Consider the following 27,898-nt stretch of genomic DNA (forward strand, 5'->3'; position numbering starts at 1 on the left):
CACCCTACCCCAGATGACACACACACAGGGACATAAGCCTCTAGCCAAACAGAAAGGAAACCTCAAATGTACAGGGCTCTCCCCAGAGCAGCCACAGAGGGATCCCTTGGCAGCTAGATGGATCAATGACCTCTCAAGGTCCCCGCAGAGCTATAAGGGGAACACACCAAACTCAGGCAGGACCGTAGATGGAAGAACTAAAGAAAACATTCCTTCGGTGTAAGGGGCAGGTGATGGAATGGGGGTGGTCTTGCCTTCTTAGGGTCACATGGTATCTCTTCCCTATAAAAGGAGAAAGTGTTTCTTAGAGCTCAAGGGTATGATGGAGTGGGGGATGGGGTAACAGTAGAAGTAACTTTTCCCAAAACTAAGAAAAGAAATTTAACGAGAATATTCTGAATGAGAATGGACCAAAAAAACAAGGGCAAATATCTCAGTAGTTCCTGTCAGTCCAGGATTCTAGCATCCACTTTGCACCTGACATCCAAACCCTCCTTTGGTCACAGCTAGATGCCCTCTGGTTTCTTCCTTTAGACTGCCCATCTTGGAAGAGACATTGCCTTTTCTGAACTCCTTCAAAGTCATGTTCTTGCTTATGCAGTGAAGAGGGTACTCCTGATTTACAAAATCTCCAGGACAGCCTGAACCTGTTTTCTAGTAGCTTCTATAGAGACAGTCAGTAGTGTTCAAGAGCCCACAAACCACAGAATACAGTTCCCGATCTTTAGGAGCGAACTATGCCAATTCTAAGCATCGGTTAGGAGTGGCAGCCTGTCCCACAGCACAGCAGCCCATGGCAACAAAAGTGTCCTGGCACTTGAGGGACAGGGAGTTGACACAATAAACGTGTGGTCAGACCCAGCCTGGAAAACACTCAGTGAACATATATATTTATACAGCCCTCTTAGAAGGCAAACAGGAGGTGGCAAGGCTCACCTATAATGATCTTTGACTCGGGAACTCTAAGGATGAGAATTCATTAAAAAAAAAAAATCCTAAGACAAAACCTGAGTGATAAAGTATTTCCGGCACCCTATCATTACAGAACAGCATATTGTCTTTGGAATATGACTAGTCTGGGTTTGAACCCAACCAGTGACTTACTGTGATCTTTGCTTAGAGATGTTTCCTAACTTCTTTGTTTCAGCTCATCAAATGGGGGAAATGCCTATGTCTCCCTCTGGACCATAGTATAGAAAAGGGAAGGTAAATGCCAAGAACTAGCACGGTCAATGTGTAGAATTTAGCAAACTTAAGAAAGGATTCTTATCCCCGGTTCTTATATTCAGGAATAAACTAGGTACAAAAACCCATCTACCAGAGAAAACTGTGAGTAAGTAATGGTTAGGTTCATTGTGAAGCCACTGAAGATAATGCAAAGGCTGGAGATATAGCTCAATTGGTAGAGCCTAGCATATGTAAAACACTGGGTTTGAGCTTCAGCATTACGTGGACTGGCTGTGGTAGCAAACGTGTAATCCCAGCATTTAACAGGTGGGGGCAAGATCAGAAGTTTAAGGTCACCCTTAAACTACATAGTAACTTCAAGGACAGCTATTTAAATAGATATATATCTTGTAAGAAAAACAGAAAAGGTTATAGAGTAGATACCACAGAGTATACTGTGTATCCAAAATACATTACAGTTAAGCAAAAAAAGATGTTTACCCAATAAGATAAAATGAGAAAATGAATAAAGTGCTTAGCACAGTACCTGGTTACAGTCTACACTGCTAGAAAATAATCCTAGCAGACATGTGGTATACATATCTATAATCTCAAGAGGCAGAAAGTGACAAGTTCAAGGTTAGCCTCTGCCACACATCCAGACACTGTCTCAAGAGAAAGAGAGGTGGGTCTGAGGCTTCAAATACCTGCTTACCCCAGACAAAGGCTGCTGTTCCCAGTGGTAAACAGAAGCCTCTCCTTGAAGTAAATACAAAGGCCCATGGCTTCACACAATGCTCTGGGAGCTCAGACCTAACCAAGGCATTTATAGAGAGCACCCTCTTCAGACTCAGGAACACTCTAGAAGATGGCAAAGAAAGAATGTTAAGAGCTAGAAGGTGGGGGGCGGGGCTTCAAAATGCTATCTTCCAAGCACAACACAAACATGGCAGTCATGAACCCACAGTAACTGTTGCTACTGTGACGCTGGGCTCTCCTAACAGGCAGTGATGAAGGAAGGTTTATGTGCATTTAGTGCTGCATCTGTTGGCAACTAAGAGACTCTGGGAGAGGACGAGGCATAGAGTCCTGTTACACACCTGCTTGTAAAGACAGCCCTGTTAAACGTTAGGACACTAATAAGAACAAAAGCTAGCAAATATACTTAAGAGGTTTTTTTTGTTGTTTTTTGTTTTTTTTTAGGAAGATGGGGGCAGAGAGGGTGGGAGGGAACAACATAGGGCCAGGACAACAAGGACGCATTATAAACATGCATGGAATTATGAAAGAACAAAAACTCCCAGCACTGGGACTAGAGACAAACGCCACTGCCCCCAGAGGTGAGCATTGACAACCTGAACCTAGATCCTCGTGCCCAGCTGGGAAGCACTTGACTGAGCCCTTTCTCCAGCCTGAGTTTTACTCCTGAGCAGTCTGGCACATTAAAGCCAGAATATTTGCAATGAACGCTACAAAGTCATGACTAAGCAACCGTTCAAATATGGGATGGGAAGAGGAAACAGTGGGTGACAGGAAGCCTCGCTCATCAGTGAACCATCGTTGGCTACCTGAGACCCTGTCTCGAAAATAAAAGCACAAACTGCTGGTCCTCCTCGGGTGTCCTCTGCTGGCATTCATTCTCTCTAAATATAAAATATAAGGCAGAAAATTCCAAAAGCAGGAGAAATGCTCATAAACAGCAGGGAGCCTATTTGGCCGCTGTCTTCATGTAAATCAGCGACATGAAAGCAGTCACTAGAGGGTAGGTACAAGGAGTCAGAGTTACTGACGAAAGCTGCAGCTTCTCTCTCCTGAGCTCTCTGCGTGGCCTAGGGGCCCCTCTGCTGATAGGAATAAGCACTTGCTACGGTGAGCCTCTAGACTCTAGACAAGAGATGATCAAGCCCAGCCGAGATCTTCTCCCACGGCAGCCCCAAAGCCTGGACCCTGGCTAGGGCTGCTACACCCAGGATGGGAAATGTTCTTCCTGTCCCAGAAGCAGCAGCAGCACTTGACACAGACAGGATAGATTGGATCCACAAAGCGAGGGTGACAAGTCTTTATCAGTTTCACCTTTCCTGTCTTGGTGGATGTCTGTGGCTCTGGCACTGATGTCACCACCAACAGCCCTGTCTTCTCCACTGCCCGCTGGCCACATTGCTCTCCAGAGGATCAGTAAAAACAAGTTTTAATTACCAGCCTGATTGTTTATAAACAAGGTGGTGAAAAATTAACTCCTCTGAACTGAGAGCAAGCAAAGGAGGGAAATTTTAAAATAAAATATTGGGGTTAGAACTTAACCCACAAACTTGAGGAAAGCCAGCTCAGGGAGGAAAAGCTGGCCAGGCCCTGTACTTGTGCACTCACACCACATTTCCAGAGAGTGGCACGCGTCCAAGCCGCTGGCCGCTCCCCCCACCCCACCTCCACCCCCTCCCCATCCAGCTGGCAGGAACACAGCCTGGCATCGCAAGCTCTATGCCAAAGCACATAAGTGAGTTCCTTATTGCGTCTCTTCTCCCCTGCCCTCACCCAGTGCTCTCAGCCAATGCTGGGACTCCAGGCTCTGTCCACCCTCTCTTACCCCAGGCCCTATAGACAGAGGAAATAGCAGCATGTGCGGTGCTCACCTTGGCCGTCCTGTCCCTGGAGCCACTCACAATGATGCCGCCTTTGCAGTCCACACAGTTCACCTCCTGTTCATGAGCTGAGTACTTGACAGTGAAGGTGCTGTGAATCTTATGAACACCGATCTTCCCATCTCTACAAGAGAATAAGGAGCCCGCCCAGAAATTAACTTGTAGAAAGAGGGCAAGTCTACTGAAACAGCAGGTGTCCAATGATGTCTGGATTTGCTAAGCATTCTGCAACTCGGCCCACAAGGAGCTGAGCTTTTAGACACTTTTACTCCTTCAGCACGCTTGAGGCTAACAGAGCTGAGAAGGAAAGTAAACTTCCCTTTAGAAAGTATCGAACCTGCTCCACCCTGCACTGAAGGTTCTTAGGCCTTCTTCTCTGCTGACCTATTGTCAGCTTTTGGTAAATCTCTGCTTTAAGTGTTTTAAAAAAAGCAAAATAAGAAAACCCAGAAGCAGACCCGGGTCCCTGAAGAACACTGAGGAGAAGTGAGAGAACCTTCAGCACTCACCCTCCCGCACTGATGATATGGGAGTTGGCCAGCACAAAGTGACAAACGTCCTCATCGTGCCCAGCGAAGACTCTGAAGGGCCGACGGTTCAAGCTTGCACCATCCGGGCGGAACTGGTAGGCCAGGATGAAATTAGCCTGAGATAGGTACAGAGAAGAATCTTCTAGCTGCATCCAAGGCATCTGACTAGGGAGGGGAACAAAACAAACAACAAAGTAAAGCCACTGGCCGCACGCAGGACTCAGACTTCAGTTGAGGAGTCGGGAAGATGAAGGAGACTTCCGGCCAGGTAATGTGATCTCTGTGTTCTGGCTAAGTCCAACTTACATTTCAAGAGTCCAAGACTCCAACACATTGCTCAGCAGATCAGTTACAGTGTGATAGAGAAAAGATATTTTCTAGGAAATCCCATTCCCTTGTTATTAGAGCAAAGACATATTTATAAGTGAAAAGCAATCTGGCTATTTAGGAAAGTGTGCAGACCGGCAGAGATGCCTAGGTCCTGCCAAGGAGAGTGACATTTCTTAGTGGAGGGTACGTGTGGTGATAGAGGAAAACTCCAAAGCAGCATGCTGCAGCTCAGGGCTAGAAAGAGCTCAGTGCTCAGAGCAAACGGTAGAGGCAGAAGCCACAGGCCAGGATGGGACTAAAGCCTCAAGAAGACTCTGCGTGGGCAGAGGGGCATACACCTGTGGTTCAGCACCCCTGAGTGCTGAAGTGGAGAACAGGCACTCCAGGCCATCTGCAGACACACAGATGATAAGGCTGTTATAGGGACATTAGGGTCCTGTCTCAAAACAAAGAGGAGGTGAAAAAAACGCAGGAAGGAGATGAGCAAGGGGAGGGGGGAGGGGAGGGAAAGGGAAAGAAGGGGAGGAGAGGGGAGGGGAGAGAGAGGGAGAGAGGGGAGGGGAGGGGAGAAAAGGGGAGGAGAGGGAAGGGAGAGAAGGGGGGGAGGGGGGAAGGGAAAGGAGATCGAGAGAGGGGAGGGGAGGGGGGGTGCTCAGCAAGGCTCTCTGGCCGGGCCTAAGCCCCTCCCTGAGACAGACGCCCTCCCACCTGTGCCTACCCTACTAACCGTCCTGGAGCTGCCAAGTCTGGAGAATACAAAGGAAGCTGACTCATCCCCATGCACAGATGCCGTCTCCCACTGCCAAGCCTGTCTGAGCAGACACGGCTATGTTTCTTCCCCAAGCTCCTTAAAACAAGCGTCATGGGAATGTGGGAAAGCTCTGCAAACTGACTCGCCGGGCAGTTAAGTGCAGCTTGGATCGTGTAGTAACCGAGTGTCTACTCACGCAGCGTTTCCAAGCGTGCGTGTATTATAGAGACTATGTGTAGAACATTCGTACTCATTATTCTCATTCCTCTTCAACAGCTTTTCCACAGTTATGTAGATCACACGAATGGGCAGCACAGGAGGCGGACTAGACTTACAACCATGTGGTAGACAGATATTTACTTAGGACAAGAAACCAGGTTCATGCCAGGTGAGCAGTGGAGAATCCTGGGGCAACCTGGTAACCGTTCTGTTTATTTGCCAGACTGCCTTAAACCAATGCCCTAAAGACAACACCAGGAGCAAAAGCTTGATAGATTTTCTTTGATGTTCAAGGCACAAATGGCGGGGTATGCCGCACTAGCCTGTAGTCCTAGCACTAAGGAGGCTAAAGCGTGAGGATGGCAAGTTTAGGTCAACTTGGTCTACAGAGGGGACCCTGTTTTTATAAGAAAACATCCACTAGGTACCAATGGAAATCAGAAGATAAAGCCATTCACCATAAAAAAACCTTCTTTCGGGGTTGGGGATTTAGCTCAGCGGTAGAGCGCTTGCCTATCGAGCGCAAGGCCCTGGGTTCGGTCCCCAGCTCCAAAAAAAAAAAAAAAGAAAAAAAAAAAAAACCTTCTTTCTCTTTCATAACTTCTCTATCATATTACCACCACATAATTCACAGTAACTGACATCAGTCAGACCAGTGGGAACAACACAAACATGACAAAGGGTCACTGTGGTGGTCTGAATGAGACTGGCTCCCATAGGCTCATATGTGAGAATGTTTAGTCACCAGAGAGTGGAAGGAACTGTTTGAGAAGGATTAGAAAGAGGTGTGGCCACTGAGAGTGGACTCTGAGGTCTCAAAAGCTCAGCCTAGGCCCAGTGGGTGTGCGTGTGCGTGTGCATGTGTTATGTGTCTCTCTCTGTCTCACACACCTGCTGTCTGTGGATCAGTGTGTAAAGAGCTAAGCTACTGACCCAGTGCCATGTCTCTCTGCTTCCCGCCATGATGGTTCTACGCTAGCCCTCTAAAACTGTAGGTAAGCCCCCAACTGCAACTCTTTTGTGAGAATTGCCTTGGTCCTGGTATTTTCTCACAGCAGCAGAACAGTAAGACAGTCACCAAAGGTGAAGTGTGCCTTATCTATCAGCAAAGGGACAGGTCAGCCAGAAGGAAAAGTCACAAAGCTCCTAATACACTGAAATCATCCATCAAGAAGCTCTTTTTGGGTAAGGTGACAAATACTATGAAAGGCTTTGGCACTGATGAAGCCTAAGTGTGGTTTAACAACCATAAAAACGCTAGGGCACTGGGCTATGGAGGCAGCCCTGTGGGGAAAGCACTTGCTGTATAAGCACAAAGTTTGATGCCAAATTCCCAGCACGTGTGTAGAGAGCCAGCGTCTACAAGAGCCTGCAACCACAGCACTGCACAGTGAGGAGGAGAGGCGGGGGGACCAGCACGGCCTCACGGCCACCAGCCTAGCTCCATGAGAGGCCCTTCTCAGGGGAAACGGCAGAGGGTGATAGAGCAGGTCACCCAGGTCCTCTTTTGGCCTCCAGGCACTGTTTTACACATCCACACACGTGACACACACCACACACTGGCACTCTAAGTCCTACCTCACATATGCCCAATATCCCTTTTTGCCTTTCTTTTAAAATTACATTTTCCTTCTGTACTTTGTGTGTACACAAAAGTTTGCACATGCATGTCACGGCACACGTGTGGAGCTCAGGCGCTCACTTCCCAGAGTCTCTTCTCTCCACGTGGATCTCAGGGAACAGCCTCACATTGTCAGACTTTCCTCAGGAGCATCTTCCAACCCCCAATTTTGCCTTCTACTAAATTAGAAGAAACAGGACTGGAGGTGTAGCTCAGTAGTAAAGCACCCCAACATGGACTAGGTCTGGGTTTGAGCCCCAGCATCATGAGCCCCGCCCCAAAAATGAAGATTTTTAACAGAATCCAAGAGGAGAATTTACTCCCTAGAGATAACATTTCAAAAATAACAATCTCAGCTAAGTAGGAATAGTGGCTCACGCCTGCAATCCCGGCACTCAGGACGCAGAGGCAGAGGATCTCTAAGGCCAGCCTGGGCTACAGAATGCTCCAGGAACACAGTTTCCTGTTTCAAAAACAAAAACAAAAACAAACAAACAAAAAGAAAGGGAAAAAAAGAGAAAAAAATTGAGATATGACCCCCTAAGTTACACAGGCTGACTCTTTAGCCCGAACAAGCTTTGAAATTGAGATCCTCCAGCCTCACACTGTCCAGCCCCCAGAGTACATTTTTTATAATCTTCTGTGAACTATGTTAGCAAGTGATCCTTCTGCTGGACTCTCTGTGGATCTGAAGAATCGTTACCACATTGGAGAGAGCCCCTATGATCTAATTTCATATTCTCTCTTTGGTCTTAGGAAGCCTTAAAAGAATCAAGAAGTGGGGCTGGAAGATGGCTCAGAGGTTAATAGCACTGGCTGCTCTTTCAAAGGATCCAGGTTCAATTCCCAGCACCCACATGGTGGCTCACAATTGTCTGTAACTCCAGTTCCAGGGGATCTGATGGTCTTTGGGAACTTCGTCAAGTACTAGGCATACACATGGTGAATAGACATATACAGAAACAAAATACATACATACGAGCCAGGCTTAGTGGTGGGCATTTTTAACCCCAGAACTTGGGAGGCAGGGTAGGCAGATCTCTGTTAGTTCAAGGACAGGCTGATCTACACAGTAAGTTGGGGATAACTAGAGCTACATAGTGAGATCCTATCTCAAAACAACAACAACAACAATACACATAAAATAAAAACACTATTTTAAACAGTAAACATTTTAAAACAATCAAGAAGCCACTTACCTGTATCTCCACTTCAGTAGAATCCGATCTCGGCAGCGTCCCAGCCGCCAGTTCTGAGACAGCTTCACTCGTTCCTTTACTGGAATGCTGGTCATCCTAGGTGCAAACAGAACACCTCAGTCACTACAGCTCATTACCAGTAAGAGAGGATTGCATGGCCTTACTGAGTCAGGACTTGGAAACATGCAGAATAGAATCAAATCCACACTAAAGGAATTATGAGACCAGGAACTAAGAACTCCTGTCTCTATCCGTGGCTAATCAAGACATCCAAGCAGAAGTCTATGCTTTCAACTTTAAACTATCACTATCTGTAGTGATGTCAAAACAGGCTAGTGGAAACCATGACAAGAAAGAGCTAGAGCCACCGAGACAGCTCCGTGGGCAAGGCACACTTGCCACAAAAGCCTTGGTAGAGAGAGAACTGACTGCCAGAGGCTGTCCTCCGACCTCCGTGCATGTGTCACACATGCACCTGCCCACACTCCCAGTAATAAAAGACCGACGCACTGCTTCCTGAGACAGTGACATAATCACAGCTCATTTCTTTTAATTTTCAAGTACTGAAACTCCTAGATGTCCATCTTATAAAACTCCTGGATATCCTACCTTATACCAAACACAGAAAGTTTATATATAATAAACAAGCGCATAGGGCTGGAGAGATGACTTAGCAGTTAAGAGCATTGACTGCTCTTCCAGAGGTCCTGAGTTCAAATCCCAGCAACCACATGGTGGCTCAGCCATCTGTAATGAGATCTGATGCCCTCTTCTGGTGTGTCTGAGGACAGTGACAGTGTACTCATATAGAATAAATAAATAAATCTTAAAAAAATAAACAAGCACATAAAGTATACAATATAAAGCTAATAGAATAAACTATATTAATCTATCTAACTGGACCAAAAAAACAAAAGCAAAAAAGGGCATGTGTCTGTCACGGGATAGGCAAAGTACTCAGGACATAGAAAGCAAAAATCATAAAAGAAAAAAGCTAATGAATTAGACTTTATCGAAATTAAGACTTATCTCACAAAAATGAATATAACAAGTCAGAGTCTGAGGAAAATATTATTTATATGAATATACTAAAAATTCATATGTATGTATATGTGTATGTATATAATAATGGACTCAGACTCAAATGAAATAGTTCTCCCTCTATGTTTAAGCTAGCCTTGATTCGTTCTGTCTCAACCTCCTGAGTGCCATGATTCCAGGCAGGCACCACCTCAGCCTCTCTATTCATATATTTTTAAAAGACCAACAAGGAAGTTTCCTATTTGATGATGGGAAAGAAGAATGGCCCAGTCACTGTAGCGAAAGGTCAAGCAGGGTTATTTTATATTGTTATGGGTATGAGTGCCTTTGCCCACATTCACATATATGTACCATGTTCATATGTGGTACATGCAAAGGCCAGAAGAGGACATGAGATCCCTTGGAACTGTGGTTCTAGACAACTGTAAGCCACCATGTGGTTGCTGGGAACTGAACCCAGGTCCTTTGCAAGTGCTCTTAACAGCAGAACCATCTCCCTGCCTACCTCAACTAAAAAAAAAAGATTGTAATAAATGAAGGCAACATTACACATGCTGTATTTCATTCACATGAATTGTTAAAAGGGCCAATTAACCAAACATGAAGGGAAAAAAGCCCTCATAATGATGAGTGACCAACAAGGCAGAGGTGGGACTGTCTGGAAAGGAGCGCATGGAAACTTTCTGGTTTTAATGCCCTGTATCTGGATCTTGAACGGCTTTGGGCATAACTATCAAAAAGGCATCAACTGGGCCACATGCGGCGTCACGGGCCTGTAGTCCTAGCACTCAGGAAGCTGGAGCAGGAGGACCATGAGTTCAAGGGCACCTAGTGTATGCAGCAGACCAGCCTGAGCTACAGAGACACTGTCTCAGGGAAACAAGAGTGGGGCCATCTGCCAGGCTCACACAGCAAAGGCTCTTGCCACCAGCCCTGCACTGAGGTCTATCCTCAGGACCCACACAGTGGAAGGAGAGAACTGACTCTCACAATTTGTTTCTGATTTCCACATGTGATACACACACACACACAGATGTGCTAATTCTGTTTTTTTTAGAAAACAACAAAACTCACCACCAACAAATTTCAAACGATCAAGTTTAAATTTGAGCACATTACTAAAATATAACAATCCAAAACCACTGTGTATACATTTTTAAGAAAACACATACACTAATATAATCAAGGATGTGCATGCATGTTCATATATGGAGTGTATTAGTACTGAAATGCACGAATAAACAAATGTGGCCAAATAGTTATGAGACCTCGACAGCGAGTGTACGAGTGTTCATTGTATAGATCTTTCCCGTATGTCGACGGAGCAGTGGATACCGGAAGAAAGGGATGAAACAGGTGGGGACACAGCAGCCAGAAAATGGCACAGTCTGGGGTGAAGAGACAGCGAAGAGTCCAAAGGCCTTTTGAGAATACATCCTTACACAGACTTTTGAAATCATGGGCAAGAATCTGAAATTTCCAATGTAGGTGCCTGCCCGTCTGTGTCTCCATGGCTTCACATGCATGACTGTACAAGGTTTGCTGCTTGGGGCACACGGTGGTGACTACTGTACCTACCTAGAAATTCACTGACAAAGGAGACGCACACTTCTCTCTGTCTCGACCTGCACCTTCACGTGTACCACCCGACACTAAAAGCCATCGACCAAAAGTCTCACTTTCGAGAGTCTGGTGAACACACACTTGAAAAGATGGCTTGGGCAGGCAGAAAGTTATCTAATCCGCTTATTAGTACAGAATGCTTCTGATTTGTAAAGTAGTGAGTGTAGAGGACTGAACTTTAAAGACATAGATACATATCACAGAAGTTTAACAGTATAAAAATGAGCAATCCTAACAGGGCTGTACTGGTGCACACCTTTAATGATCTCTGAGTTCAAGGCCAGCCTAGTTTACAGAGCGAATCCCAGGACAGCCAGGGCTACACAGAGAAATTCTGTCTGTGGCGGGGAAAAAGCCATCCTCCTAATCCTAATCAAGATTTCCTTCTGTTCGCCCTTTACTCCGCTCCTCTAACTGCAATATCTTATTTAAGCACAAGACATTTATGTATTTCCCAATTCTTCTACAATGTAATATTTAATAAGGGGGAAAACGTCCTATAAACTTAGAGAAGCTTGGAGGCAGTATGGCACGGGGTGGAGTGTGGCTCGGCAGTAGAATGCACGCATATTTGTAAGGCTCTGGATTCAATCCTTAGTATACATTAATAAAAAATAATTGATAGTGTTGACGAAACTGAACATATTCCAATAAAGCAAAGAAAAAAAAGCTGATTAAGATGGCCATCTCGTACAATATGAGAATTTTTTTTAAAAAAAGGAAGCTTAGTTGGACATGATAGCACAAGCCTATGATCTTAACACTTAAAAGGTTGAGGCAGGAGGATTTACTGTGGGCTCAAAACTAGCCTGAGTCTCATACTGAGTTCCAAACCAACCTCAACTATTAGCAAGATTTTGTCTCATTTTTTAAAAAGGGAAAAAAAATCAACTTGAGATAGTTTAGGTAAAAGAAAATGAAATGTACACACACACACACACACACACACACACACACACACACACACAGACTCGCGCCAACAAATGGTAGAAACGAACATATGGATTACAAAGTGTGTAAGTCTGTTTCTATAAATTTTAAACGCTGAAAGAGGTGGGAAAAAGAGATTGAAAGGTAAGTAACAGAGAACCTAACATCGCAAACACAAGTTTCATCTCTAAAACTTCTAGGGAGCTGATAAAAATCTATCCAAACAACACTCTGTCTTACTCTAGTATCCAGCCACCCATGTCAAACAGCCTGAGAACAGTCACATGGGGCTCACTCAGTGAAATGCTGAGAAAACATTGCTGAAAACTACTTTACAGAGATGTACCTTAAACAGGTACTAAACACCGCCTCACCTCTGTTAAGGAGGAAAACTTGACAGGGTTTTGACTTCATAAGCATATGGGTTTGGTTACACATCACTCGCACTGTCTTGTTGATCTCAGATTTCTACTGTGAGCACTGTATCCCAAACAAGTAACTCAAATGAGAGATACATTTGACAGTGCATGGGCTGGAAGCAGGCTGAATGCTTGCCTGTGGGGGAACAGCACACAAACGCTTTGGAATAGACCATGTGCAACCTCCAGACAGAACAAATGTGAGGACCAGAACACAGAATCAACCATCGTACGATGAACAATAACTGTAAGACGAAGTAAAAATACTGTTTCTTCAGGTAACAGATCATAAGAGGTATGCTGACGGTGCTTTAGGGCACGAGTGCGTTTCTTTAATATACATGCAGTTGATAATGTGGCAGCTAACCCTTAACTACATAGATTAAATAAAGCTCTGAGAAACACAGAAAGCAGACTCAGGAAATGGGAATTGCCTCCAGCGTGTGTTGGGCAACTGCAGGTAACTTTCTGTCTATGAAGTGAGGATAGGATTTCACACAGGGCTGGAGATGGCTCAAGAGCTGGCCTGCCACAGCCTGATGACCCGAGTCTGATCCCCAGAACCCACAATGGAGGAGAACACCTACCCCCACAGTTGTTCTCTGGCCTTCACTGCTGCTCAGGACTCACACACAGATCATGCAATTTAATAACAAAATAAAATATTAAATATAATTCACACAAGAGTGATAGTCCAGAGAGGACACATAAGGCAAATTTATAATTTATAAAGCGATTATATCTCACCACAGAGACCAGTCTCTTGTAAACACAACTAGATCTATTAGCTAATAGCCAGTATCAGTGATGTCACCACTAAATCTAAACTAGTAATTATTTCTCCTAATCAATGACTCCTCTACTATCAAACAATTTATCTTTTAGGCTGAAGGCTATCAGGATGGACACACATGATATGATAACACTAAACTATTTTACTGAACTCGCCTATCAGGTGCATGTGGTCCAGGGTTTCACGTTACCAGAGAGCAACCTGTACCACGGGGAGAGAGAACTGAGGACAGGAAAGGAGCTGACCCAGAACTAAAAAAGCATACATTGTTCTGCCAACACTTCCCTGCAAGCCCCTCCCCACGCCAGAGATAAGAGAGTTTGTAGTTACTCCTCTGCTAAGTTAGGTCTAAATTAACAGGCACAGGTAAGTTACAAATGGTGAATCAACACAGTTCCTAAATTAGGGTAAAGATGTTTGTCTAACTGCCTGGTCACTTAACAGTAACTAGGTGACACTTTACTGAGGAGAATGACACTCCCCTGAGGAGTCTCCACACCAAGAAACTTTCTTTCTTTCTTTCTTTCTTTTTTTTTTAAAGATCTATTTATTTCATTACATTGTAGCTGTTTTCAGACACACCAGAAGAGGGTATCAGACCCCATTACAGATGGTTGTGAGCCACCATGTGGTTGCTGGGATTGAACTCAGGACCTCTGGAAGAGCAGCCAGTGCTCTTAACCGCTGAGCCATCTATCTCTCCAGCCCACCAAGAAACTTTCAAAGTTGAGCTTCAAAAACTGCTACCCAACAGCAGATACAGGCATTTTCTCTTAAGGTGAGCGCTATAGTCAATTACTCCTGGTCCCTCAAATCAGCTCCAGCTTTTACAAGAGTGTTCGTTCCATGTGGCTTTGACTCAAAAAAGTACCACTTTGTTAAAGGCAACTTAACAGCTTTTTCCTCCCCCTTCACCAGTCCTCTTTGACTGCATCCCTAGCTGGTTGCTAAACTGTATCTTAATTTTTATTGGCGTCCATTCATGAAAAATGACACCCCACCACCACCAATAGTCTGCTCTCTCTGAGACCTGTCACCATCCAATCAGAGAGAGGGTAGGACCAAGCAGAAGAGTTCTTGAGAGGACAGAGGCTGGTGCGCCTTAGAAGTCAACCAGGCCTCATTCTCATCCTTCAAATGCCTCCGGCTAACCATTTCTCCCAGTTACTGATATAAACGAGGGTGCTCCCCTCAAAGGACACGATTAGTGCCCTGTAAATAAATCTCCCTGTGGCTGTTAATGCAAGGAAAAAATCTCTAACTTGGCCCATGGGCCTGGCTGAACTGCCATTTTCCCAGCCCTCCTTCCCTTGCCTCAGGCTAATTTCTTCACCCACCCTCCATCTCAGCTTTCAGGCACTTAGAGTCTGACTGCATTCCTGGGTGCGCGAACTATTTTAAACAAAACAGCATGCACCCACTGTAAGCTACCTGCCCCCTTAGTATCTTAGCAAGTGAGTCCCAGGAGGCCGAAATAATCTAGGACATTACTAGAATGATCAATCCTTCATTTCCCCTCTCCAATTTCACACCCAAAACCAAAAAGCAAATAAATAAACCTGGTCTAAGAATAATGACTCTGTGTGTGTGTGTGTGTGTGTGTGTGTGTGTGTGTGTGTGTGTGTGTGTGTGTGTGTGTGTGTTAAGATCCTAAGTCTACGGAATCTCCAGGATAAGGAAACTCCTGATCCCTTTCCTCCCAGCCCCATCCTAACCAACACTCCCCAATGATAACTAGCATTGCCTACTCAAGTAACAGGCAAGACTGATGCTTTGGAACTTGGGAAGAACAAGCAAGTATGGAAAAAGGCCTCCCAACGGGCACTGGGCACAGACTGTGTAAAAGGAAGTTTGGGGCTTGGGTTTTCCCTGATTTTCCCTGCTTCCAGATCTTCCCCACGTTGCCTGAGCCCACCAGTTCTAACCAGCTAAGAGTGCATGCCACCCACTGAGAAATGTGTAGTCTACACTTGAGCCAACACAGGTAGCTGTAATTAAGGTTCTGAAAAGCTCAATGAAATATTATGACGCCGTGTTAAATTATCCCAAAATCTAGGGCAAAGTAAAATGGCAGAAAACACATCGACATGAGCAAAGACCACGCATAGGACAGCACAGAGCTGACGAGAATGCCTTACAGCTCCCTTCAAAGGACCCCTAATGTCAACCCACTTAATCCATCTCACACCCACGGTCCACACTGTGCGACAGCAGCAGGCTGCTTTTTCACACTTACCCTGTACCCGTACCACAACCCCAAGTTAAATCACCGTAGGAGTCATTTAAAATCTCCTAACAGTAAAAGGTTTCTAAATGTGACACAAACTAACTCAAATGCATAACGGATCAGAAGCAGTTCTGACGGCTCGCCCACGTTGTATCCTATGACTTCACTGCAGCCTCACTTGGAACACACAACATGCACACTTTATATCGTGTGCGCCTTCATACCACAACACCAACACTGACCACTGCTGCCTGAAACACCTTGGCTGAAAAGCATCTTGTGTTATGAGTTGCTGTATTTTTACTGTGTATACGACATTTCTACTCTTAGAGAAATACAATGGTTTGATTATGGAAAACGAAGCCAGAATTATTTTCTACCATTAAGTCCCAGCATGCAGGTATTAAATTAGTGTTTCTTTGGATTATAATGTGTTAGGTGCTTGACTTTTTTTTTTTTTAAGATTTATTTATTATTTATATGAGTACACTGTCACTGTCTTCAGACACACCAGAAGAGGGCATTGGATCCCGTCACAGATGGTTGTGAGCCACCATGTGGTTGCTGGGATTGAACTCACGACCTCTGGAAGAGCAGTCAGTCTCTTAACCGCTGAGCCATCTCTCCAGCCCAGGTGCTTGACTTTAAAATTGCTGTTTGAGTTGCCAACTTGAGTTTCATTTTTTAAAATATCATTACATTGGGCTAGGGAGGTGACGGCTTAGTTGACACCATTCTTGACACCAAGCATGAGACCTGAGATCAGAACTCCAGACCCAGATTAAGAGCCAGGCATGGTGCTGAGTGTCGTCAATACGCCAGCACAGGGAAAGGGAGGGGTCCAGCAAGTAAACTGTCATGCTAGCATGAGAAGTGCAGATTCCCTAGAACTCATATAAAGTCCTTATCCTGGTTAGGCAGAAATAGATGGATTTCAGGGCCTTAAGGACACCTAGTCTAGCTCAAATTCCATGTTCAGTGAAAGACCCTATTTCCAAAAAAAAAAAAAAAAAGTAAAGAAAAGAAAAATAGAAAAAAGGAAAGGGAAGGAAGGGGAAAGAGAATGAGAAATAAAAGAAGAGGAGTGAAAAGGGATAAGACACCCAGTGTCAGGTTGGAGAGATGGCTCAGTGGTTAAGAGCACTGACTGCTCTTCCAGGGGTCCTGAGTTCAATTCCCAGCACCCACATGGTGGCTCACAACCATCTCTAATGGGATCTGATGCCCTCTTCTGGTGTGTCTGAAGATGGCAACAGTGTACTCACATACATACAATAAATAAATCTTAAAAAAAAAAACCACACCCAGTGTTAACCTCTGGCTGCCACGTGCACACACACAAGTACACCCATACACTCACTCACATACATATCCACATACACACAAAAACGCACTCGCACAAATGTATATACATCCACACAAACACACAGCGATCATTAAATGAAGTTTACCTTGAGATTATGCAGCATTTCCAACGATGTCTAAAACGGTCCTATGCCGATTTCAAACCAAGGCAGAGCAGGGTCTCAGCACGACACTCATGTCAAAGCCTCAGCCAGCTGGGAAAGCCCTCAAGATGCTCTGTGTGCTGCAGCATCAAATATTCAGCCACCGCCTAGTTGCAAAACCCAGCTCATCACTGCGTACTTCACCTTCAACGAATGGTGAAGTTATATATAAAAAGAAGCTGCTTGAACTTTTTATTTGTATGCCTATCTTACATACGTTTATACCCAAGTTTTATAAAAAATTTATCAGGCAAAAAGCGATCACGAGTGGAAAAACCTTAAGAGCCCCATCTACCTGTAGTGCTTGCCTCAGGAGCAACAGTCTACCTCTGTCCTTGACAATGCTTGCTTCTCTTCAAGAGACTAGTCAAATTTAACACTACCACTCCACCAGGCTGGCCTTGAACTCACAGGGATCCACCTAAGCCCCTCCTTATCCACTAAGTGCTAAAATGAGAACTTCATACCACCAAATCTAGCCCATCTTGCCCTCTCAGCTCTCATAGACCTGGGGCTCACTGATAGGTTAGTCTGGCTAAACTCAGAGATCTGCCTTTCTCTTCTTCCCCAGCCTAAGCAACGACGTAGCAAGACCCTATCTCAAAACAGAAAGGAAGCTAGGAAGGAAGGGAGATTTTTTTTTTTTTTAATTTAAAGAGATCTCAAAAGTATGGTTCTCTCTTTGGCAAACTGCACTTCCAACAACCCCTGTAGGTCCAAAAGTTCTTCCTAGGGCTGAGGAGGCAGCAGCAGTTAACACCACTTGTTCTGTGCAGTGGTGTGTACGCGCCTGCAGTCCCAGCTCTCAGGAGGAAGAGGCAGGCACACAGATCTGAGTTCAAAACCAACTGGGTCTACAGAGGGAGCTCCAGGACAGCCAGGGCCACACAGAGAAATCCGTCTCAAACAAACAAACAAACAAACAACAACAACAAAGACCACTTGTTCTTGCAGAGGGCCTAGGTTCAGTTCCCAACACTCACATGGTGACTCACAACTGTCTGTAACTCCAGTTCTAAGGCATCTGCCACCCTCTTCTGCTCTCTGCAGACACCAGGCATGCACACACACATGTGCAGACAAAACACCCTTATACACACACACAAAATAAATCTAAAAAAATGTTAACACTCTACCTAGCAATACATGTGTAGTATAGCACATCTTTAAGAATTCAATGTATCCAAATTCTATGCCAAAAATCAAAGCTGTCCAGAGCAGTTTCAGAGGCACTTGGCATGACACACTCTTTGCCGGCGTCAGCTCAGCATTTGGGACATACGCACGTCTACCTCTCCTGTTACTGATTTATAATCTGTAAGGCATTTGTCCAATGTGTGTTCAGCAAAATGTTAACAAATATTCGGCATGAAAAATTTTAATGTTCAAAATATTTTGGACAATGAAGGATAAAACAGAATCAAACAGGTTCCTCCTTTATAGGACTTCTTGATGCCTTTAATTTACAGTGGTACTGTGATTCCCAAGAGCGGGGCGCACAGCAGTTCTGACATTCGCTTGATTACAGAATTAGTTTTCCGAGACTCCTACAATACAACTTTTAGAAAGGCTGATCTAGCACTTTATGGGAATAAGTGACAGTAAGAGCGAAGCCACTATTGGTGTGCACGTGTGCACGTGTGCACGTGTGCACGTGTGCACGGACAGGCCTCCCCTCTGAGCCATGAATTAGGCCCAGGCTGACTTTGTTCTCTTGCCTTCTTTTCCCTGGACTCCCCATCTGAAACGTGAGGGATAATTACACCACTCTGCTTCCCAGGGTTACTTTTTCTATTGTTTTTAATCTTAAAACTGCGTTCCATATTAATCATCCAAAGTAGCCAGACCTTAAAATCCCTAATGTCCCACAACTGGCCAAAGGGATGGAGAGATGAACCAGGCACCACCAGGCAGCTTTCACATCTCCAGTCTAGGCTGCTATGGTTAGTCTCTGCAGGCAAGAGAAGAAGAGTGGAAGGCTCTCCCCATGACATACGGCTGCAGGGAGCCCGTCGTGGTGGAGCACATACCACCACATCTTAATCTTGATGCGTCTTCTCAGTACAGACCTTCTAAAGGAAAGCCAAAGATGCAGGAGGTCAAAGCTAGAACTACAAGAGAGAAAGAGTACTAAAAACTATTTCCTTTTTTCTAAAAGAAAGGAACTCATTAAGTTCGTGAACAGGGGAAATATACTGTTCCTTTTGGTAAAATAGCTCTCCAGGAAAAGTATCTCAACATATTTACTATAAAACAATTTAATTTCCCTGTCCCATCAGCTGCCACCTATCCCCACCCCACCCCCAAACTCCACAGATTGTGGATTTCCTCTCATTCTTGGCAACGTTACCAGAAGAAACATAATACCCCCTCCGGACTGCTCCCAACAGCTGCTGGAACAAGAAGGGGGAGTTAGGGATAGCCCTCAAAAGCTGCCTCTGAAAATGACTCTTCCCTGTCCACACCGTGGAGCCAATGAAGTGACTTCTCTTTTTCTGATCCCTTAAAGCAAAAAGAAGGCCTGGGAAGGTGGCTCAGCTAGTAAGGACACTTGCCTGACACCCTGAGTTCAATCCTTAGAACACTTAGAGCATGGTAGAGGGAGAAAATCAGTTCCCATAGGCTGTCTTCTCAACTCCACCCACACCATGGCATGTGTCCGCACACACATACTCAAGCACACAGATAAATACGTAAATGCTAAAATCTGTTCCAGCAAAGACACCACAAAGGCAGCAGTGTCTCCAGTCCGAGATGTCTATCTCTAACACATCTGTTCTCCGTTTGCCTTAAGATCGAAGCTTCACCTCAGAAGGGAGATTCCTCCTTTCCTAACTTGTTATTTCTGGAAACAGTGTCCTACTACTTCACGAGTCTATTATTTTTTGTGTGTGTTTATTTAAATCCACAAATTTTTAAAATTACATTTAATGTGGGGAAGAAGGGGCCGGGGAAGAAAGGGAACAAGATTGAGGTCGGCTACCCCTGTGCCATGGTGCATGCCGAGGCCAGAGAACAGCTTGTGGGAGCTGGATCTCCTTCCACCATGTGGGAAGGAATTCAACTCAGGTCCTCAGGCTTGGCAGCAAGCACATTACCCACTGAGCCATCTCACTGTTTTGTTTTGTTTTTTGTTTTGAGACAAGGTCTCTGGCTATTCTAGAACTCACTATGTAAACTAGGCTGGCCCTGAACTCACAAAGATCTGCCTGCCTCTGTCTCCCAAAAGTGGGATTTAAAGGTGTGTGCAATTGTGCCTGGCAAACCCACCAGTTTCCAGGTTGCATATCAAACGCCAATGTAATATACTTCCGTTATTACTGGCCATCTGCCCCTAGTCTGTACATCTAATTCCATTCAGGCCAAGAGACATAAGGAGCAAAAACCTAGGACTTAATTCAGCAGTGACTCCTTCCTGGTATCATCACACACTATCAGGAAAAGCCCCATTACCAAGCAACAGAGGGACACCCAGTAAGCATTCAGTACCTCAGCTGAGACCACCAACAAAGAAGTTCATGGATGTCAACTGGGGGCAGAGGCAATATCTCTCTTCACCAAGGAGAAACCAGACAGAACCTCCAACATCAATCCCCAAAGGTAACGGCTAGAGCTGAGTGAAGACCGTGAAAACCATACAAGAGCTGAGGGAGAAAATATAACGTAAGGGACGGTTTGGAATAAGGAGTAGGAGGTGGTGGGATGAACTGGCTGACCCCAAATGTCTTTTCCACCTCTGACTCCTATGATTCTTTGACCTCCAATTTTGTGCTGTGAACAAGGAATGGAAAGTCAACAGACATGGTGATGTTTTGAAAGAGCCTGGTAGTCTGCTCTTGTCATTTAATGGCCTTTACGTGTATTTTTTAAGGTGTCTCCAAGCCCTGTCTTCATTTCACAGTTGTCACCTTTCTCAGCAATTTGAGCTCATGTCAAATGCCAAAAAAGAAAGAGAGAGAGAAAGAATGTTCAGGCAATTAATTGTAGGCTAAAGAGGGGCAGGCAGAGAGCCCATTGGGTGGCCCATTCTTCTAGGGAGGGCCATGTGGACAGGCTGAAGAAAATGAAAGACTAGCCCAAGGCTGGGACAGGGAGCCAACCCTCTAACAAGGGCTCAATTCCTTTTCCAGATAGCCTCCTTCTGTTTTAGATAAGTGCTCCCAGGAGGCAAGACTCACGTGTACACTCTAAACTCGAAGGATGGTCGCCTTGCTTCTGTGGAGTTCCACCTTAAAGCCCACTCTTCCGAGCAAGGCTGCAGAACAGAAGAGACCACCTCAAAAGTGAACTAAGCCTTTTCTTTCTCAGCCTCATCTGATGGTTGATACATCAGAGAAATTTTCTTAAAAGTCCGTTTCTGTAGATGGGGAAAGGGGAGTTGATTTTTTTCTCTAAAACCCATAATCCATTTCCCCCCTTTATTCCTTCACCTTAATTTTCAAATTTTACCAGAATCTGGCCTCAGGGAAAGTCAACTTTAATTTCTTCCTGTTACATGGTTTAGAGTCAAGACCAGACATGAATCCAATGCCAAGGTCAACCCAGAGTTAAGGGTAAGTTGTCACACAAAGGAGATTCTTTTCTATGTTAAGTGCTCTATAATAATTACTTAAAAGTCTGAATGCTTTTTCAATAACCTTATACCACACCTGGCTTTCAGAAGCTCAACCCAAATTTTACTTCTACTAAAGGATCTAGATGTGCAAATGAATTCACAGAGCAGACTATGGAGTCTGCATTTCTCTGTGATCCTGCCTTGAAAGTCAGAGAAGTCACCCCTACGGTTCAAAGGCAAGGTAACTAGGGAAGGCAGGGACTATTTCAACCCTACAACTTTGGAGGTCCTCCTCCTTCCAGTGTGCTTCTAAAGGTAGGGCCCACACCAGACCATTTCCTGCTTCTGCAGGTGTATTTACTGTGAGCGTGTAAACTGAATCCTTTTTATTAACTCAGAAACCATCAAAAAAAAAAAAAAAAGGCCTGGGGCTAGAGAGATGGCTCAGTGGTTAAGAGTACATACAGCTCTTTACGGTGGACCTCATCCAAGTTGCAAGTTGATCCTTAACACCCTCATCGGGCACCAGGGATCCAACGTCTCTGACCTCCCCAAACACCTACATTCATATACACAGACCCACACACACCATAATTAAAAATAAAATAAATGTTAAAAAGAAAAGACAATAAGGCCTGTCTAACACTAAGACAACATATCCCTACAGGCAATACCTTGGGGGATGAAGGAGAGGGTGATCCCTCCCAAGTAAGGCAGAAAAGTATATTAAAAGGGAAAAAAAAAAAAGCCTAGGTTACTTTTGAGTTGCTAATCATTTTCTAAAAGCCACAGTTTAGGCCTTAACACCATTCAGTTAGGAAAGGAAACTTCATGCTCCCCCTCCACCCACCCCGCTCCCCCCTCCGGTGGGGTGGGGAGGACTCTTAGGTGCGATCATTTTAAAACAAACAAACACACTGCTTATCTGCATCTATCTCACCACTCTGGATGTTACTCATCACTGAAATAGATACCCCCATCCTCCAGCCTCAAAGAGCTCCCAGGCTGCAGGACCGCCAAAGGAATGAGGCTGCATGCCAGGGCAAACACCTCAGAAGCTCTACTCCGAAACCCCTATTGTTAATTCTAGGCAGATCTATCACAGGCTAATGCGAAGCAGCACCCAGGGAACTAACCCGTCCCATTTGAGGATATGTAACACTAACACAAAGCAGGGGATCAAGTTAGCTTTAACAGAAATTGCAAGTGTTCGGTAAATGGGTTTCTATGCAGATTTTTCCCTCTCTTTGCTCTAATTATCAGTATCAGAATTTACAGACGGCACCCCTGCCCCCCCCCGACCCCCCATCAGTGTGTTTCTTGCACATCATATATGGACAGAGCTCAAGTCTGCTGCTTTGTTCTTGCACACTGAGTTAGTTAGTGCCCGTCCCATTCTTCACTGCTGTATGAAACACTGCCTTGATTTTTATTATTATAACCAAGATATTTCTATTCCCCTAGGCTTCATAAAGCTTTCAAACAAAACTAATTTGAAATCAGATGACTGATTCAAACTACCTTTTCTTTCCCCCAAAAAAGGGGGGAGGCAGAGAAGAAAAAAACCCACTTAGGATACTTCTTAGTGTTCACTGTTTGGGCAAGGGGCCCAAAGGGAAGCAAATTATTTGTTTGTGGTTTTTAAGTGGCTCAAATGCCTTCAAGCACAAGTACAAGACCATTAACCAATCACAAGGAACCAAAGTAGTTCATCTTACTCAACAAAGGTACAATCAGTTAGGAACAGCTAAACTGAACAGGGCTTGCCCTGGGCCGGAAGGTCAGTAAACCTTAGCAGTTAGTGTTTCTGAAAATCAGAAGGCCCTTAAAGCAGTAAGTGCAGTCCCTAAGCCCACGGGCTCTGCTGTCATGTTTGTGAAAACATTCAAGATGTCGTGTGTGTGTGTGTGTGTGTGTGTGTGTGTGTGTGTGTGTGTCCCTCTAGTCATTAGGCAGGACTTCTAAATCAAACCATGCCCGCTTCTGACATAGGCAGAATAAAGGGGAAGCCAAATAATGAAAAGTCCTCATGGAAGGCCTTTCAGCAGTGAACAGAGTCAAAGCTGGTGAGGCCTCATTTGACTGAATGGTGGTATTCCTCGTCTTTAAGGAGTTAAAACTCAGAGCAAGTAGGATTATGGCCTCCTGAGAAAGCCAAGTTTTTACTGCGAATTATAAGGACATACGTGTGTATCTGTTCTGCAATGAATCAGTCCAAAGCATGGACAGTCGCATTACGCAGGCAGCTACGTTCTGCACTCTGGGTGCAGGCACCCTGATGCTCTGAATGAACTGAGGTACCTGCCTTCTCTCTTCACGGATGACAACCGCCTCTCTTGGGGTTTATGAAGTCTCTGCAGCTGTCCAGAAGCAGGCCACACTGCTAAATGCCCTCCACCTGCTGTAACAGGCATAATTTCTCCCCTCAACCCAGAAAACAGAGCAGTGACCCCTGCTCTTTATCAACTGACACAGCAGTGCGACTGCTCTGGAAGGACAATGCTTCGTGCTAGGACACTCACATCGAATAGTAGTAAAGCCATATGGATATCATTTGGCAGACTCTAAGCGCTTTGTACCAGAAATTCATTTCCATTTTGCTATTAGTCTCAGTTTCTCTCTTTTAGAATATCAGAAAGGAAAACAAACATAAACATCGACTCTTTCATTATCTACTGTAAGGAGCAACAGAAAGCCAAGCTTTGCTTTGTCTGGCTTGAATTCCAGTCGTTCTGGACAACTTCTATTATAGTTCAATATTCCTTCAGTGAGTTACCATGTCAGAACACATGACATATCTAAAAGAAAAATTATCTTTCTGAAACCAGAACTATATGCAATGAATATATATGCCAGTAAGGGGAAAAAAAGAGAAAAAAGTATATAAAATGTTTACGAGTAAACTTTATATAAACTATTAGAGATGGAAACATTTAATTCTGATTCTTTCCCCTTTGGGTTAAAAAAAGTTACTCAGATTAAAAAGGGGGGGGGATAACTCATATTTACAGGTGGTAAGACTGCAGACCCATAAAATCCAAAGGAATCATCAACAAATTATACTGGAATAGAATACGTTAAACAAGATGATCAGGTTTAAAACTTACTAAAGTATGACACATCAGAAAGCATGCAGGAAAAGTGCATTTCTAATAAATACAAAACACAGGAACAAACCAGTAGCAAATAAAGAACGATGTTAGAGCTTTACAGTGAAAACCACAAAAATCCTTTCAAAGGCATAGAATAGTTTCGGTCATGTACTGAGTAGAACTGAGCCAAGATACTAACATTATAACGCAGCAAGTCCAACCTGACCCTCAGAGATATCACACTTTATCAAGGAGCAACATGCTTAAAACGTTATGGTAATGGGAGGATACACCAGGAGGAAAAAAAAGTGAGAGTTCAGCTATAAACTGAACATACAAACCTATGTGTGTGTGTTTAACATACAGCAGTGTAAGCTTTCCAAAACAAATGGGGGGAAAAAAAAGAATCGCTCAGCCAAGGGTGTAGCAGTAACTGAGCAGCCATTTAGAGAAAGATACAGTAAGAGAATATCACTCCTTGCACCAAAACAAGTGTTACTGATGAAAATGCCATTAAAACAAAAAGTTACAAAAAAAAAATTAGTTGGCAATCAAAAATGTCAGGCCTGTGGGAAAATTATAAATTTCGCAGGCTAAGGGGGAGGAGCAGATTCTAATGAAATATAAAAATTCTAATAACAATAAAATTAAAAATTGGCCGGAAAATATACCTCCATCAAAGATGACAGAGGAGAGTCAAACATTTATGACCCAGAAACATTCCAAATTTATAACAAAAACACCAAGACCCCAGTGACAAGGAGTAGAAAGAAACAATCTCACAGGTGAAATAGACACATGGCAAAATATTTATCCTGGCTAGCGATGAGCGAGCGATACAAAATAACACAGCTTTGGCTACTATCACCCACTACAGCAGCAAAGGTTTTTGCTTTTGTTCTAATTCTCAGGTTAAATTGGCTCACTCATCCTTTGCTGGTACACTGTGACTTGGTCCAATACCTTTGCACATCAAAACCTTTGATCCGGTAATGGCTACCTTGAAATTTTTATTCTAAGGAGCTAACTTCAAGACAAGCTATGTCATGGTCCGTGACATGCCTCAAAAATCATTACATCATTCATTAAGCATTCATTCTGTTAGGATGGGTAAGTGCGGAGAGGAAGAGGGGTTCCGGAGTGTGCAACTGAAAAACTTTTAAAATGGAAATCGATGTGCATAAATGATGATTTCTTATGTTTTTTAAACTTTATTATTTTCATATATTACAACTAAGCAAGAGCAGGGTGTGGTCTGAAAGCGTTTATCCTGACCAGTTCTGTACATGTCATACATGTTCTCCCCTTCCTGTTTTAAGGCCTACGTGTTTTAGGAATGTTTTGCATTCACAGGTCTCGGATATTACTAGGTCAAACTGCCTGTCTCGGAAACAGCCTACCCCTAATCCAACTTGTTGCCTCACACAGACATCTTTGGTGGGTCCTCCTGACTTAATCAAGTCCTAAAATATGTTGACAATGGGACTAAAAGATTTTTTTTTTAAGGATCTGAGCCCTTTTCTGCACATTTTACTTGATCTGAGCCCTGCCGCCCAACAACCTTTGAGAGGGTGGGTGAGATGAAAGGCCACAAAAAACACGTTGGAAGACCTCCTGGTGGGCCTGGGTCCTAGAATCAGCAGTTGTGTGATCCTTCAGGGCCTGACTGACACACAGGACACAGGACACAGGGCAAGGAACCCAGGGAGTCAAACCTTTGGGAATACTTGAGGGTGAGTAGTATTTTAGGATGGCTAACTGTGAGTAGCCGCCCACGGGGGAGGGCGCTGACTGAGGAATGCTCTCCGGAAGTTTCCTCGGGTTGGGGAATCGTGAAGAGGGGTGACACCAGTATTCCTCGAGGGTGCTGGGGGAGAGGTGCTGGAGAGGGAGGGGGAGCAGGTCTGGGCTTCGGTATTCCTGGCTACACAGCCCCGAGCCGACCAGGCCTCGGCGCCCCGCCCTTTCCCAGGACGCTGGCCGGCCCGGGGCGGGGAGCGGGCGGGCGAGCGGGCGCTTACAGGTCGGTGCCGAGCCGCGTGAAGCCGGAGTTGAGCGAGGCCCGGGCTATCGGGCGCCAGAGCAGGTCGCAGCTGGTGAAACGCCGCAGCCAGCGGCACACCTGGGCCAGGCGGCCGAGGGCCCGCATGTCGAGGTAGGAGCAGATGAGCAGCAGCAGCTCCTCCGGCAGTCGCCAGAGCGCGGGCCCCGCGGCCGGACGGGTGGCCGGCTCCACAGCCGCCGCCGCGTCCTCGGCTGCCGCCGCCATGGCCGTCTGGGTTTCCGGGATGCCGCCGCACGCCTGACGCTCCTGCTCTTGTGCTCTCTCCAGGCTGTGGTCCTCCCGCCGCCCGGCCCCAACCCTACATTCCTCCTTCCCTGGCTCTGCGCTGCCCTCATCCTGCCTCCCGGAGCGTCTCGGCTCTTCCTCCTCGCCTCCCTCGCCTCCCTCGCCTTCCTGCCCGCGGCCTGCCTCAGCCGCCGGCCCCGCTGCCTTCCTCGCCGGCTGCAGGCCCGGCTTCCCTTCCGCCCCGCTTCCTCTTCCGCCCTGCCCGGTGCTCGCTTTCCCCTTCCCTTTCCCTCGCTTTCCCCGCGCGACCCTCGCCTCCTGCAGTTTCCTCGCCTCCCCGCCCTCGCCTTCCCTAGGCCCGCGGTTCCCGGGGGGACCCGAGCGGCCCTGGCTGCTCATGAGCGGCCGCCGGGCCGGCTCGACGCACAGCGGAGCCGAAGACGCCACCGCCTCCTCGAGAGGAGGCGACATCACGACGGACCGGGTCACATGGGGCGGCGCGGGCCCAAGCCGAGACCCGCCCCTCACGCCTGTTTTTCGGGGTGCGAACCCCAACCTGGGCGCTGACATCCCCATCTTCTGGAGCACCAGGAACATCTGGTTGAAACATGTCATCAAGACTGTATGGAGGAAGGAAGCTTGGGGGCTCACGTCTGTGATCCCAGCATGAGGCGAGGCTAAGGCAGGAGGATGGCCATGAGTTTAAAGCCGGCCTGGCCTACAAAGCAAGATATTATCCAAATTCTTTAAAAAAAAAAAAAAGGAGAGAGAGATTGTTGAAAGATTCACAGCCAGAAAACGCCCCACCGAGGTCCCAAGAGGAGCCTGTGGCTTCAAGAACCATCAAGGTGGAACCTCTGCCCTCAAGTGGCCTTTTGGTCCCAGGAGGCTTCCTTTTCTCCAGGTGATACCTTCTTTCCACAAGCCACATAGCAGATTCTTAAAAAAAAACTGCAAGTCAGAA

At 45.5% G+C, this 27,898-nt stretch overlaps 1 protein-coding gene across 1 annotated transcript in view; it reads right to left on the bottom strand.

Moving 5' to 3' along the window:
• Fbxw4 (F-box and WD repeat domain containing 4) overlaps positions 1 to 27,690 on the bottom strand; it is an 82,086-nt gene extending 54,396 nt beyond the window's left edge. The window contains exons 1-4 of the mRNA XM_032892078.1: positions 26,666 to 27,690; positions 8,457 to 8,552; positions 4,316 to 4,501; positions 3,798 to 3,930 (exon numbers count right to left, since the gene is read on the bottom strand). Coding sequence (XP_032747969.1) covers positions 3,798 to 3,930; positions 4,316 to 4,501; positions 8,457 to 8,552; positions 26,666 to 27,549 — 1,299 coding nt within the window. The 5' untranslated portion in view covers positions 27,550 to 27,690. The remainder of the gene's footprint in view (positions 1 to 3,797; positions 3,931 to 4,315; positions 4,502 to 8,456; positions 8,553 to 26,665) is intronic.
• Positions 27,691 to 27,898: the final 208 nt, after the last annotated feature.

Source organism: Rattus rattus, chromosome 2 (genome assembly GCF_011064425.1).
Source record: "Rattus rattus isolate New Zealand chromosome 2, Rrattus_CSIRO_v1, whole genome shotgun sequence".
NCBI lineage: Eukaryota > Metazoa > Chordata > Mammalia > Rodentia > Muridae > Rattus > Rattus rattus.